Source organism: Hakea prostrata, chromosome 10 (genome assembly GCF_041222555.1).
Source record: "Hakea prostrata isolate BN-2017 chromosome 10, UWA_Hpros_2, whole genome shotgun sequence".
Classification (NCBI taxonomy): Eukaryota; Viridiplantae; Streptophyta; class Magnoliopsida; order Proteales; family Proteaceae; genus Hakea; species Hakea prostrata.
Window position 1 is genome coordinate 46,263,539 of NC_142609.1, and position 16,254 is coordinate 46,279,792.

General features: G+C 35.6%; 1 protein-coding gene across 3 annotated transcripts; it reads right to left on the reverse strand.

The window, feature by feature from the left end:
• Positions 1 to 248: 248 nt before the first annotated feature.
• On the reverse strand, positions 249 to 3,884 carry LOC149003445 (putative serine/threonine-protein kinase WNK9). 3 transcript variants are annotated; one of them, XM_089137132.1, is made up of 7 exons: positions 3,600 to 3,884; positions 3,476 to 3,513; positions 3,121 to 3,348; positions 2,809 to 3,029; positions 2,412 to 2,569; positions 1,894 to 2,326; positions 249 to 1,798 (listed from the first exon to the last, which is right to left on the reverse strand). In XM_089137132.1, exons 1-7 carry the CDS (start codon positions 3,672 to 3,674, stop codon positions 765 to 767), a joined length of 2,187 nt encoding a protein of 728 aa, XP_088993258.1. In that variant the 5' UTR covers positions 3,675 to 3,884; the 3' UTR covers positions 249 to 764. The 3 variants fall into 3 exon arrangements, with proteins under 3 accessions (XP_088993258.1, XP_088993257.1, XP_088993256.1); XM_089137131.1 differs by lacking the exons at positions 3,476 to 3,513; positions 3,600 to 3,884 and having other exon boundaries at positions 249 to 932; positions 1,014 to 1,798; positions 3,121 to 3,363; XM_089137130.1 differs by lacking the exons at positions 3,476 to 3,513; positions 3,600 to 3,884 and having other exon boundaries at positions 249 to 932; positions 1,005 to 1,798; positions 3,121 to 3,363.
• Between the last annotated feature and the right edge of the window lie 12,370 nt (positions 3,885 to 16,254).

Sequence of the window (16,254 nt, forward strand, 5' to 3'; positions counted from 1 at the left end):
AGGAAAACATGCAAAGCCCTACTTTACCCTTTACCAGTCACCAAATCCACCTTTTTCTAATCTAATTTAAAAAGAAATAAAGAAATTCCGTACAAACTTTATTCAGTGATGCTTTTCCCCTACCAAAATTGGCTGTCATAATCTAACTGTACCAGAAAATCTCATCTAATTCAGCTGGTATCGTCGTGTGCATGGAAATTGAAAATTTTCTACAAGGCCTTTTTAGTCAATGACCCACTTTTGGTTGGTTTTTTTTTTTTCAATTGGGTTTCTTTATTGATGGCCACTCAGAAGAAAGATATCCTTAGCATGTCCCTACTGTACTGTTTGTCCTGTAAAAGCAGCTGTAGCTTGGCCCAGATCATCAATATGTCACAGAATTTGGGGAGCACCCAGGTTGGCAAATGTTCAAAACAGTCCCATTGGCCAGCAAGGATTCACATGCCATTTAGTTCAATTGGTGTCAAGCATCTGTAGTTCTGTTCTCTGTATATAGATTCCTCGACAAATTGGCTGTTCTCTTCCAATTTCTGAAAGCAACAGCAAGAAAGATTTTTTGGAACCTTGCAATAATGGGTAATTCGATTCACTCTACTGAGAATCCTACAAGCTGTAAAAAGAATCACATCTTTGCTCATAATTTACAGAGATCCCATGTTTTACTCTATTAGGCTTCCTTCAACAGGAAAGAGGATTGGTAATAATAATCTACGTATACAGCTTGTGGGCAAGGACCCAGTGAAAGAATTGAGGACTTTTAGGTATTAAACATCAAAAGCATCAACAGGAAGAGATGTTGTCCTGTGAATAGGTTGTGCAAGAAGAGATCCTGTATAGAAGCTCTTTGCAGTGGTCATGTACTCTTGACTGCGATTTATGTCGATTGCGTCGCAATGTTGAGTCCCCGGCGTCTCAGAATTAGGGAAGATCTTCTGCAGATGAAAAGGGAAATATGAAGATAATGGCTTCCTTGATTCCAAAGGTTTCAAGTTGACCTCACTGACCTCACTGACCTCACTTTCAGACCTTGGAGATGAAGCTTTTAACTTAATTCCCAATTGCCGATCACGGAGTTGCTGTAATTCCATCTGATACTTTGCCCTGAGCCATCTCAATTCCTGCCTGATCTCACTCTCGGAATTATCATCTGAAAAGTCAGAAGCTGATAAAGGAATAATAGAACCATGGTCGTGTGGTGATGGGTCCATGGAGCTCCTTGCATTGAGTTCTGTTGTTTGATTGTCTACAACAATCACTCTCTCATCTTTGGAGCAGAATGATTGATCCAAGTCAAAGTGGGTTTCTCCAAGAGACTCTGAACTTAATTCAGGGTCTTTATGCTGAGCCCAGACATCAACATACCCTGTGTCATCAGAATTTTTTGATAGAATTGGTGCACCCTGAGTTACACAATGCTCTGACCCCTCAACTTGATATGTAATCTCCTCAAACCGACCATGCATTTCAGAGCACCCATGAAGAGGACACTGGAGTAGTTGTAAGTCCTGGGCTCCTGGATTATTCATTGAGATACACTCTATAAGGGAACCAGTGGGAGAGCCACTTGAGGCACAACTGTGACAGAAGCTTGCATTTGCACTTAAAAAGCGGGGACTTTCCACTATGTCAGGCCCTAGCTTCCATTCAGGCACCAATGAAGCAATCTCCCCGTCGATCATATCTGCTATCTTAGTCACATCTTCATCAGAGATATCCAATTCAGAAACCATCTCTGCTGCTACACCCAAGGCTGTATCTATTTCAATGTCAAAATGGAAGTAGATGTTTCGGATACGACCTGCAAGAGAGAAATGGTGTTCTTAATTAGAAGCTAAATCAACTAAAGAGAATCAATAAAATTACCAAGCAAAAACGCAGGAAATCTATATTAACCTTCTTTATCTGAAATTCGGATCCTCAAAAAGATTCCATCATCTTCTCTCCTGCCCTTGATTGAGATGTCTACATCATCAAAATGGTTGTTCACTTGGTATGTGAACAATTCAGTCCCACTGGGTTCAATCTCAGATGGGTGGTAGCTCCTTCTATTCTCAAGTTCATGATTAAAGCCATTAGAGTATGCATTCATCAAAATGTTATTGTGGTGGAGCATCAAGAGAGGGTCTCCTAATACTGGGCCTACATCATTGAGTTCTGCTCGGAGTTCTATTAGTCTTAAATTAGAATCACCATCGTCAATTCGAAGAAAAGGATCCTTCAAAAGCTCCCTAGCTGGGAGCCTCTGAGATGCAGCAACTAAGCACTTCTCTACAAACTGTCTTACTTCAGGATCTCTCACCTTGTACAGAGCCTCTGGTTTCTTACCCTATTAGAGACAAGAAAACATGTAAAGATAGAGATTCCAGATCCAGAACAAAGCAAAAACATGGCCAAAATGTCAAAGCTCTTACAGATATGACTTTCTTGTAGATCTGAGCAGGATGGGTGCATTCACTGTATGGATATTCAAAAGTGACCATTTCCAATATGCACATCCCAAATGAATAAATGTCTACTAGTTCATTGTACTCCTCTTCGTAAATTTCTGGAGCCATGAACTCGGGTGTGCCTGAGTTATAAAAGAAAATGGACATCAAGCTTCCCAAAAAACTCTTGCTTAGTCAATTCATAATTCATGCCCAATGATTCTGCAAAATGGTGGCTTCAAAAAGAACGAAATTTAAAATCAGAAAAGTGGTTTTTTCCCCTTTTTTTCTTCTCTCGGTGTTCTATTTTTGGGGGTTGGGGACATGGGGGAGTTGATTTATTTGATGAGATTTTTCAGGGATTTCGAAGATGTGAGCTTACCAACACAGTGAGCAGCGTGTGATTTACGGAGGATTGCAGCCAGACCCAGATCGCCAAGCTTAACTTCCCCTTGGTTTCCATTAATAAATATGTTGTCACACTTGAGATCTCTGTGAATTACAGGGGGTTCAAGGCTATGGAGATAGCAGAGACCTCTCAAGATCTGTCTACACCAATGCTTCACTGCTCTAATGTTAACTCTTTTGTGCTTCTCCCGGTACCTATAACAAAAACCAGAACATAAGAAGAACGAGAATGAGGACATAAATAAACAAAAGTCCCATTATAGAGAAACAGATCAAACACACTTACTGCTTAAGAGTCCCAGAGGTGAACATCTCGGTCACAAAGTTTATGTTTCTGTTTGGAGGATCAACCCAAGAAGTATAGAACTTCATGATATTCTTGTGCTTCAATGTCTTAAGGAGATGAATTTCACAGTATAACCTCTCAAGATCTTCAGGACTCCGCAGGAAATCATAAAGCTTAACCTGGTTCCAGGCGACTTCAATCCCTTCAAACTCATCAAAGGCTCTGTAACTGCATCAAGCAAAAAAAAAAATCTGTCAAAATTATAAACTACCCACTTCAGAAAACACAGAAATGAACCATAAAAAACTTCAAATTTTTGCTTCTAGCCCTTTATGAAGAGAAAACAGGGCCATACACTGTCTTTGATGCTCCTTTGCCAAGGATTTCATTGTACTGCAATAGAAAATGGAACCCAATATCAGACTTAGAACCCATTCGGAGAAAACAAAGAGAAATTAGATAAATACAAAGTGCTATACCCTCCCATATCTTCCGGTGGGATCAACTTCAACAAATTCTGAGTAAGCTGGCTCAATCGGTGAAAGCCCATTCATTATTTTTTTTTTTTGCCTTAAAAGTTAGGTATATCGTCTCTACCCTGCCTTTAAGAGTTGAGATTGATGAAGAAGAAGAAGAAGAGAAGAGAAAAAAGAGGAACAAAGAGAGAAGAGTGGCAGAGAGGATCCCGGAAGAACCTAAGAAGCCCCTCTCTCTCTCTCTCTGCACGAGCTGGTGCACAGAAATACACAAACACACAGAGAGCAATCTGTGTTGTTCAGAAATTATTTATGACGTTTCTGCCCTTTCAAGGCCTGAAAGAGCTAAAATTAGGCTTACGTGGATAGACACGGACACGCACATCTGCTTTCTCCTACAAATGTCAGATATGGGCCCACCTACTTTGTAGAGCTAATGCAATTAAATCCTGACCGTCAAGCCTGTGGCGCAACTCTGTGGTCGCAAATTCCACGGATAGTTTTACAACGTACGATTAAAATGAATCTTTGAGTGAGTGGGCCCACGAAACGGGCAAAATCTACGGTTTCTTTTTTCTCTGAACTTCATCTCTATCTCTTTGAAGAGTAGCGCGATACACGCAGGTGGATCGGCATTATCTATGGGATAGCGTAGCCCGCTCGTGCATTTGGCACTATGGTGTCATAATCATTTTTCACAAGGGTGAGATAGTCATTTTTTCCTCTGAGATTGATTTAGGGCCTGTTTAGTTACTTGAGTCTATGGAGTCATGGTTTATAAAATTAACTATTTGATTTGCCTGAATCTTTGGAATGAAATCTATAAATTCATCCATAAAAATATATTTATAAAGTCATGGTTCAAATGTTTAACACTTTTATAGTAGAGATGAAATCTCTGGTTTTACCTTATACCTATAAATCTATAGATTTACGTTTATAGTATAAAAAGGTGAATCTCTAGATTTCATGAATCCAGAGATTCACGCAACAAAACGGGTATAAATCTCCCATTTGTGAATCATGAAATCTCTAGATTCAGGTAACCAAACAGACTTGATTTATAGATGGCATTAAGTGTGACATGTTACACGTATTGATATCTCAACTCATTGATTAAGTTACGTATATGTAACAGCTACTCTCTGAGGAATAATCGCATTTTCCAGGGGAAGTCGGAGACTGACACTGATGTTTTAAACCGTATTATTTATGATACGAGGTTGAGATTCCTTGGGACGAAATTCTAGTCATAGATAATGCGCAATCCTCGTTTCATCGTTGAGATCAGGTGCAATATGGTTTCAAGACCCTGCTCTAACTTGGAATAAACCATCGCCATGGGTTTCTCTCTTGTGCGGCTCGCTGGGAAAGGGGGGGTTCTGCGGAATGAGTGGGTGGTTACTTGCGGTAGTGTCGAACATGTTCTTTGCATGGCTCCGGCCTTTGTCGGGCTTCTGCTTTGGACTTCTTCCGGGTCCGACCGTGCTTTGCGTGATTTTGGTCGGTTTCCTCCTGGTGCCGGATGTCCGTGCATCCGAGACTCTTGGCGTTTGCCATTGGCTTCTCTGTTGTCCGTGAGCTTATGCTGGGTGTTTTGGGGCTTCCCTCGCTGTTTCTTTATCTCCTCATTCTATCCGGCGTTGTCTCCTTTTGTGCGCTGAGGGCTTTTTCGTTGTCTTTTTCTTTTCTTTCTTGCTCCTTTTCCTGCTACTCTTTGAAGAAAATTATTCGACTTTTTTTCTTCCGTCTTTGCAAGAATTGATGGTTTTATGTTAAGGTCAAACTCGTGACCTTTTCAGTAAGAGGTACATATTATTATCAATTTATTATTATCAATTGAGCAATGCTTTGATGGTTCAATCAACGTTTAAATTCTCTTTATTATTAATTAACATTGTAATGGTTTTTTTATTGGTGATATCAATATTGATCAATCATCATGGATTATACCGTATATTTTCATAATAATTTTGCAAGTTTTATTTTATTTTTAATCATTTTATCCCTTAAAATACATAAGCAATTTTTGGACTATTTTGCCCTCCTAGACTACCATTTCTCCATCCATTATAGTGGTTATCAGTCATCGGATCTTGGGTTGGGAGTAGGAACCCGAGTTAGCTTACTTGACAAATTGGTTCAAGAGAAGGTGGGGGTGGGGGGAGTGGGTCAAGAATTGCCATCCACCAACCCTCTCTACCATACCTTTTGAGTTGATGGATAAAAGCAAAATTATGTGTATGTGTGTGTTTTTCTTTTGGAATTGAGGTTTTGTCTTAGCTAATCGATCATGCCTACCTCAATTACATTTATAGAGAAATATTTTATACCTATTTAAATGTATGATAGGATTTTGTTCCTGATCTCAAGGAAATTTGAAGATTATGTGTGGAAAAATTTCCTCTCTTATTCAACCATTTGTGGTAAATTAAGTTTGTTTAGCATGAATAATTAAGCTTTAAGATCATAAAATTGGTTTCATGGCGAGCGCACACCTGTGGATGACACTGACAATAATTGATCTTTCTTTGCTTGTTGGGGTGTTCAACCTACTTTCAAACATACGATTCCTACTGTTCATCATTGGTTACCCCCATCGGATAGTTGGTCAGCAATCAATACCGATGGTTCAGCTCGTGGTGACGGTGGTGGGCATGGATGTCTTGGCAAGGATGCTCGGGGGCATGTTGTCTTCGCATTGGCAGGTGGGACCTCATCATCGAGTGTTCTTCTTTGTGAGCTATTCGGGGTCAGGTGTGGGTTGAGCGAGGCTCAAAGGTGTGGTGCTCGACGTGTTCATGTTCAAATTGACTCCCTACATATCGTGCAACTCTTCCTAGGTTTCCTTCAGCCTTCTTGGTATGCATTGAGTGTTTTAAAAGATATTCAGGAGTTGTGGGAGACTTTTAACTATTGTCTTATTTCTATAGTGCATGAAACGAACCATTATGCCGATTATTTGGCATCATTGGTTCTAGTGTCAGATGTGTTCATTTTGATCTCTTGTCTCTTGTCTCTCCTTTCCTTAGCACAACTCTATCACCATGTATGTGAAGAACCATCAGGTTGACTTTTTACCGTAGGTAAATATTCTTTCTTTACATTATATGAAAAAAAAAAAAATCTTTCTGTACATAATCTATATATATATATATATATATATATACAATTGGTGGAAAAAAAAATTTTACCCACAGAAAAGGAATTGAGGAATGTATTTAATGATGACGTGTAAACTTGGGAGTGGGTCCATGTTTAAGAAAATGAGTAATTAGAAAACGCGAACCCTAGAAGTGATTAGTCAATTGTCAAGACTTGTCTGAGTCTATTATGACGGACACGCTCATGCGGCTATTCGATTTGCTTAGCAGACTGATTTGACCGTTTGATGCTCATTTTCTTATAAACGTGTCATGCATATATTGAGTCATTGACCAAAGAGGTCTCTGAAATTATTGTTATTTTGGGATCGAAATTATACAGCAATATATATTGTATTTAAATTATTTGTTGCACCGATTTCACACCAAAATCGTCCTGTATCATTTTTACAAATTCTGATATCGTAAATTTGGTATGGTACGGTTTTAATTTTTAATATTTAAAGTCGATATATACCAAAACTATACAAAATTATTGAAACTGTACTGATTGACACCCTCCACTAAGAGAAGAATAATATGCTCTCTTAATGCTTTTAAACCACAAAGTAGGGAGAGACCCATAATGCCAATGCAGATCTATTCTAGTGGTTAAAATCAATACCTCTTAGTAAAGAGGTCATGGGAAGCATATTAATATTCCCATCCCCAGCTTAATAAAACCCATTTGTACTCAAAATAAATAAATAAATAAAAGGGATTGAGACCTACATATGGACCCACTAAGATTTTGCATCTAATTTTCCCCCCAATATTTACACGGGCCCTACCAAATTTGTGTGATGGAAAAGCGAAAAGTGATCAAACTCAAGTTCCAATTAAATCTATCTTTAAACAGAACGAACAAAGATAGAAGTAGACCTACTCCTGATATACTTTTCGGAATGTGAGAAGCATGATCATTTGCTTCAAAAAAAAAAAAAAAATCAAAGAATTTCTTGAAAATCCTACAAAATTAATTCATCATTTTTCCTCTGACAAATGGTCAAATCTTCTTCTGGTTTCAAATCTAACTGAGAGGTCAAACATCAATAAATAAAAGATTAAAAGTTCACCAACGGGGTTGGTCTAAGTGGTAAGCAGCTTGGTCTGCTTAAGCAAGGTTCCGGTATTGAAACCTTGTGGATGCGAAAAATCCCCACGGGGAGACTCACCCACCACAGCCAGATGTACGACCCGGGTCTAACACCAGATTAGTCAGGGCAAAGCCTTGAAAACTGGGGTTGGCAACCAAAAAAAATAAAAAATTAAAAGTTCAAATCTCTTAAGATGCCAGTGATTTATATCTTTATCTTTCAACTAAATTGAAGAATGACAAATTTAGAGAAAAATAAGGTGGATTTCAAGTCTAGACACACCATGTGAACCAAGCAAGAAACGATAGTTTTTCTTGTCACATTATAGTCTCCACCATGTTCTTTGGTCTCTCAATAGACCTGAAAATGTGGGACTAGCAAAAGGGAGATTTACTGTTTTGATAGGTATATGATCGAGAAAGGGTTGTCGTGTTTGGCCATCAGATCAACTTCTAACTTCTTTAATGTATGTTTATTGGTAAGCTATCATATCATTGCTTTATCATCTTAGCCATTTTTTGCACATTCTCTCCTTTCTTCTTTTCCTCAGGTGTTCTTTTGCTTTCATTCAGCTTTAGCTTATCAAAAAACAAATCAATCTGAAAAGACATGAATCTTAGTACTATAACTTTGAAAACCTCAAATTTAGAGACTTTTTTTCGCTTAAAATTGAGTATTTCCATTCTTAGTACAAGGTATCTGATAAAAGGCAATGCAACTAAAATTACAAAACAAAGTAAACATGTCTTCAAGACTTCAACTACTAAAAATAGACCTGGATCAGATTCAACTTGGATATGACAGTATCCAAACCCGAATAGCAAATTTGTTATTGGAATCCGAATCTAGTAGAAATTTGTTGGGGTAATTGTATTACAAATTCTTCAAACATACAAAAGTGAAATTGCAATACAATTGAGAGATGAAGATCTTTAGCAAATTTGAAGAGCTTGAAGTAGCAACCGAACGAACCACTGATTGATGAGGTTGAGTCACACCTTGATGCTGTCTTTAAGGTAATTGATGCACCCTACTACCAAGGGTTCTTCGCACCACCACCTCCAAGATAAAGCAACCTCCAACTAGAAGATGATGTAGTTCTTCTAGTCCCTTAAAGGAGCCAAAAGCTAGAGCACAACACTTAGACAACTCAAGAAAGAAATGAACTTTGTAAAACAAATAATGTGAGTGAGGAGAGTCACAATAGCACACAATATGCAAGGAAGGGTTGGGTTTATATAGGCCCAAACCACACCTCCCACAAGGGGAGAATCAATTCTCCACTAATGGAGAATTAATGGTTTGTCCCTCCTCCACTAATGTGAATAAACCCCCTTGACCTAACCTCCTCACTACTTGGGGAAGTAACTCTCATATTCACTTCCTTTGAATGAATAGGCTTTAACCCATTCAAAGACCTTAACCCCCACTCATGGTAATGGCCATGAATGGTCATGAAGTTGAAATGAGAAATAAAGGTCAAGAGTTAGAATTTGAGTAATTCCACCATTCAAGTTAGCCCACCTAATCACCATGATCAAGACCTTTAAGACCCATGACCAATGTCATGAAGAGCCTCATAACCAAAGTCATGAAGGGCCTCCTTTAACCAAGGTCATGAAGGGCCTCCTTTACTCATGGTGCCTCATTACCACCCTTACCTCAAGGGTCCCACACACAAAAAAAAAAACAAAATTAAATAAAAGAAATGCAAAAACTAATTTTGAAACTTAATATATAATTAATATAGATTTTAATAAAAAACCTAACAAAATTTAAAGAAGGCATCTGAATACATTTTCACAATTTTCGGTTACCGAATACTAGTTTCCTAATCCGATTATTAGCTGAAAAAAGTGTTTAATGCTTTACTCTAACTGGATAATTTTCGATTGTTGATCATCCGGTTATCGGTTTTTGAATCCGATTATCATCTATTTTCAAAGGAAAAAATGTTGAATACTCTCTATTTAGATTAATTTTTATTTGATTCGATAAGCAATTATCCGAATTTGAATCTAATTGCTTATCGAACGGATACAGATATTTTCCAGCAAGAAAAAATTCAAGATACAGACACCCTTAAATGAATACGAATACGAATTCTGAGGTGAATTTCGGCTATCCATTTACAGTTCTATTTAAAAAGCAGCCGAGTTTAAGCTATGAACAACAAACTCGAAAAATACACTAACTCTAAATAAATAATTCGAATAAATTGTAATGGATCTTATTTCCAACGGCTAAAAACAGAATATCCCAAATAGCTTTTAGGGTAATACTAAAAAATTTCTCTAAATTTTCTCTCCCTTTCTTGTGAAATTTTCTTATTTTTGCTTTTAAATAACATTTCACATGTTATAGAAGAAACCTAGGAACCCAATTCTTCAAAGTAGTTGAGGAAGAATAGTAGCTAAGAATCTCTTTAATAAATTAACTTTTAGATGAGATTTGAAATCAACCATGCATGTTTCCCACGTTTTTTTCTTGACAAATTTTAAAAATCGTCTGCATTTTTTCACCCTACCTTTAACCTTTTCTTGCTCGAAACAGAAGTATGTTGTCCAACCCATGCCTTATTCTATCCATAACTTTAAAATAGATTCTAGCTAATTTGTTATACACACCAATGAAAATGCCTTCTTTGCTTTTGTGTTATAGGTGAAGAAAATATCTTCTTTGCTAGGAAATCGACAATAGAGAAAATAAATATAAATTAGATTAATATCTTGGATGTATTGAAGAATAAAAAAAATTCAATTAGTTGGATCCAAAGAGTTGATGAAGCATTTCTATTATGTCTTTATTTATTAAACGCAACTTGGAGTTGATCAGTATTCAGGGGAGGAGCTAGAATTTAATATTTGAAGGGAGCAAGTACATATATTTCACACAAAATACTATGAAATTTCTACTTTCTTTCTTTCTTTTTCAAAATTTTCTTCAATCGGGGGCTCAAGTGCTGATAGGTTCGTAGGAAAATTTCAAATTTCAAGAAGAAAATGGAGTAAATTTTAAAAATTGCCCTCCCAGCCCCACTGTAGCTCCATCCATGTTTGTATCTATTTTGCAAACCCTAAGACACAGCATAAGGTATGGCAATAGCATCATACCTCTATGGTCTTTAAAAATGTAACCAACCCTTATCTTATGGTTGTACTGATCTTAATAGCCCCAAGACTAGTAGTGAAAAAGATGAGTTTATAAGTCAAGAAACTACTCTAATGGGTAGAGATCTATACTTTTCTCATACCTCTTCGCTGCATATTAAGAGAATGATCCACCTTTGAATTCTAACAAGAAAAATTAGAGGTGGCTTATCTCCTCTTGTATGGTTGAGAAGTGAGAGGAGCACGGAGCCACAAACCTCTACCTGTCAGAGTGGAATATCCAAATTTTGGGATAAGTTAGGGAAACATACAACATCAATCAGGCTCAGTTCGAGGCCTTAACCTTGGTTTAAACTGAGGGCTAATATGATTAATTATTGTTGGGGATAACAGATGCATAACTACGAACGAAGAAAAACACAAGCAAAATACACAAGAGAAATTTAATGTGGTTCAACAAAACTCTGCCTATATCCACCAGAGAGAAAAGAGATTCCACCATTTCCAGAAAATCTCACACCCACAAAGTGATGCCCTTTGCTTGCCCCCAATTCTTATCCTCAGGATGGCCAATCTCTACAGGGATTTATTATTCTAGTCCCATAGAGAATATTTATAGGGAAACCTAAACTATAATCTCAATATAATTACAATTTTATTTCAGTACTAGTAATTAATCTAAATCCTATTTCAATTACAAATACAACTAAAACTATAATTACATGGACCACATAATACAAGACACCAAACCCAACAATTATAAGAAAAGAAAAGAGTTTTAGCTCCTTGCTTATGACTCATGAAATATCCTTCATTAAAATCTATTGACTTAACGTAAAAGATGCCATTCAACTGAATATAGATCCTTTACCCATGAATAAAATTAGGCTAAACTAGCCTAATCAATTTAAGCAGCTCGAGTTTGGTGGCCTTGCAACTCTTCAACTTGTCAACGAAATGCATTTGATCATCATGAAATTTGATTTTCATATTCTTTATGTGATCAATACTCATCGTTATTAATCCCGGCATAATCTCGAATAGTATTAGTTCCAATATGTAAACCATTGACCAAATGATACAATGCGAGCAAAAGTTCATAGATTTAAAGTAAATATTTAAAATTTGAGAAGAAAATTGAACTGATCTCATTGTTTTTTACTCATTCTTCTTCACATTTCGTTTTCAGTGGAAGAAGTTTTGATAGGAACGCCTTCTTTATAGTCTTTCCACATTTAACATGGAAAAATCTTCTAAGTAGTGAATTTTCCAAACTTGATACTTCACAAGTTATTCATTTCTTTATATTTCTTTGAAAAATTATTCATTTCTTTCTTTATAATTAAGCTCACGAGAGAGATGTTACGATTTAATAATTAAATTATAATTTTACAAGTTTCAAATCTTTGACTGGGATTATATGGTTACAAAAAAAACCGCACCAACGGTCAAATATTCAAAACAAATAAGTGTAGATGGGTTTATAATTCCATCAATTTGGTTAAGGAAGTTTCTCTTCGCCCACCGTGCAGTGTGAACAGAATCAATGGCCAACGAAGAAGACAATGGGGGAGAGTGATGAAGAAAGAGAATCTCTTCTCCTTGTTCTAAATTGTTCTAAGGAATAGAAAGTCTTTCCTTTTTAATCAATATAATTAAGATTGGTTGACTTTTGTATTTGACTTGTATTTGTGGAATTTAACAATAACAATATTGAATAGTGTCAAAGAATATATTTATATGGGAGACCAGCCAAAGTCAATTGAAGTGGCACAGTTTGACCCGTGAATGCGAAGTTGCACATAATCTCTTTCAACTGTGTCAAAATTTCTCTACGACTAGATTCGATATGAAAAACGTGTATTCTCATCATCTGATATTCTAATGGTGAAGGTCAAAGCAAAACAAATTTACTAGTACGAGGTGAGGTTCATTTGGATCCTGGTAGGCTTCCTCATGAATTGTTTACTCTAGTTCAATCAGACAACCAAGAAAAGCGCTACCAAAGAATGAAACTTCCTTTTTCATGTTTCGTATTTCCCAATTTTTTTTTCTTCTCAGTGAGAGCAATGGAGGAATTGGTGCTACATTGTTTCCACATAATTAAGCTCCACACCTAGCAAAACCTTGATCCACATTGAAGTGTGTCTGCTTATTCCACAGTTTTTCTCGAATGCTAATGCATTTACACTTCAAGAGAGTTGTTGTCTTTCAACTCTACTTCCAAATTGTTGTTAGGACAAGTGGACAACAACCCATTTATTAGAACTTTGCTTTCACTGAAGGTAGAGGGTCTAGACAGTTAAGTTTTTCTTCTTCTCATTTCAAAGCAAGTAGTAGGTTGACTTGACAATAAAAACACTTGAGGTGGTCATTCCCTGTACAAGTTCATCTAATTTTGTTGAAATAGAGAGTGGAATCTTTTAGAAAATTCATGGGTTTTTCTCAAATCCTTAATCCAAGTTCACACAGAATATTAGAATACAATGTGAAAAGGATCAATCCAAAGCCCTAAACTTTAGAGTGATGAAACTTCTCCAACTTCCTGTCTTTCCATCCGTACATTTTTCTTGTGGTAAAAATAAAAAACAAAAAACGAAGAGATTGAATGAATCCCATCATAACTATTTATAATAGTAATCCCTACTCCCAATTCACTTCCACAATAAATCGATTAATTTGAATCATCTCAAATCAAATGGTGTTGCATCAGACTCCATCAATTATTAAACTTGATAAATAATCCAAGCATTAGATATTCTAACAACAAACAATTTTGGTAGGTCAAATTAAACTTAAATTCACCTAAACAAATAATTTCAAATTAGACATAAATTTGGAATTTGAACCAACTTCGCAAATTAACAAATGACAATCATATGATTTTTTTAATGCACAAGGAACTAATTTAGATCATGGCTTGAAAATTCAAAATACTACCAATTAATTCAAATGATCCATGGACTCAGAGGTTGCCTAATCATGTTTCCAAAAATCTTTTTAGATGTAGATTAACCCTAGTCTTTGAGATTACTCTAGTTAATTATTTATTTGTTAAGGTAAAAGTAAAACAAGTTAACTAATTAATTATTAATTCTTTTTAATAGAAAGGTGAGATGGTGAAGTCCTGCAAATCACTAATGAACGTGGGCTTTACTTTTTCTTTTTTGATTTGGTAAGAAACGTGGGCATCACTTTGGTCCTTATTGACTTTGAATCGTTTGATTCATTTATGTTGTCATGTACAACCCAAAGTGTACGGTCAAGAACAAGTACGGAGGAATCTTGATAAAGCAAAGTACGGTGACATTATTTGAAAATTTGACCATTTTTTTTTTTTATGAATTTGAAAAATTGACCGTTGAGATGCTTGATTAGATATTTTTGTCTTTTAAAAATAGAGATAGAAGTAATGTAGGAATTCGGATCTGCGACCCTGCCGACGGCTTTCTAAAATACAGGGGACCAGGGGTGGGTGATGGGAGTTTTTTTTCTAATATTTTTCAGCTGTGGGGTCCACCGATTTTGTAGTGGTAAAACCATCGGGGGTGATGATCCGAATTCTTAATATGGATCATTTAGCACATCTTTTAAAATGGAATTCTTTTAATCTTTTCTAAAATATAAGAATACCTTTAAATAAAGAACTCTGGTTCGACTTATTTTTATCTTCCTCTACTGTTTTTTTATATTCCTCTACTGTTTACAGCCATTCATCTTCTTCTATTCTTTTGTCTTTTACATGATTTCTATTATTTTACAAATATTTTTTTTATTTCTTTTCTTTTTCCATTAAGACGTGGGATAATATTGAAATGGATAAATAAAAACTAACGAAAAAAATAATAGGGGATTTTATAAAATATATGAGTAATTCAAGAGATGACATTAATTTTAAGAGGTAGTCAGAGCTGAAAATTTCTCTGAAAGAAAAGAGTACATAATGAAATCTCAATTTTATTTGGAGAATGTCTAGTAAATTATTTCATATTTAAAGCATATTCAAATGATGAAATAAAAATGGCATTGTCTCTTTGAAGCCTTACAAACTAGAAATATATGTTGTAGATGATAAATGTTTGGAAGTCTTTCAAGGATGTTTTGATCTTTTTATTCATGGGTGTGCTTAATATTTTTTTTAACGAAGTTTTCTTATTGAGGGGTAGAGAAATTGAGATGGAAGTTTCCTTCACTGGAAATCAATGTCACTCAACCCAACCGTTGTCTTTTTTGGTACAATGTTGTCAATTAATTTGATGTCAGTTTTTAAGAAAATATTGTCTCGGTAAACCATCAGTTGCGTGAGGATGACTGACTCTATAATAATAGATATAGATGTGACTCCGAAGAATTCAGGATACGTGATTGACTTATAAATGGTTAATGCTACTCTGAGGAGTGGGCAATCGTGTTAAACATGAAAACTGCTTCGACTCCCGATAAAAGGGGTAAAACCATACAATTGGACGACCACCAAGAAGGATCATTAATGAATCCAACGACTGATAACAAGAGATAAACCTTATATAAACTAAAGGATCGCACCAAGCAAAAGTATCTAAATCGTTTCTTTCACAATTATATTCAGTTTCTACTCTGCAACTAGCCAGAGCTTTGTGATCAGTTCCTTAACTGACTTAGCCTTTGGACTACATCTAACACTATTTTGCAAGTTTATCCTCAAAGATCAAAGGGCTGAGCAGATTTTGAACGCATCAAATACATATAAAAATGAAACTAAACAAGTCTTTTTCTTTCCTTTCTTTTTTTGTTCATTTTGGTTCTAGCTTTACAACTGAAACTAAATTGTTCAATTTAATTTCCATCACTTTCTATCTTAAAGTTTATACAAAGTTTTCATTATTTGAGTCAAGTGGAAATATGTTATTGAATCCCATATTTTTGTATGTAAGTGGAAACTGCATTTAGTAAACTTATAATACTACATTTGGTTGATTTTCCTTTAAAAAAAATATCAATTATGAAGAGAGAATCTTTTCATGTATAATGAGATGTTTGAATGGATTTTTCGAAATAACATTAAAAATGTATTATTAATATTTATAATAAAGAATTAGGGTCAGATTCTCTTCACACATGATGAAAATAAACTTTCTCCTAATTAATTCCGATAACAATTCAATTACACGATATGCTTGGTGATCTTCTTCTTTCTTTATTTCTTTTCTTTTCTTTTTATTTCCCTAATTTTTTAAAGAAAAATTATATATGAACATAAAATACCATCATAGTTTAGATTTTAGTACTACGATTATAGTACGCAATACACAACATAAAATTACCACTG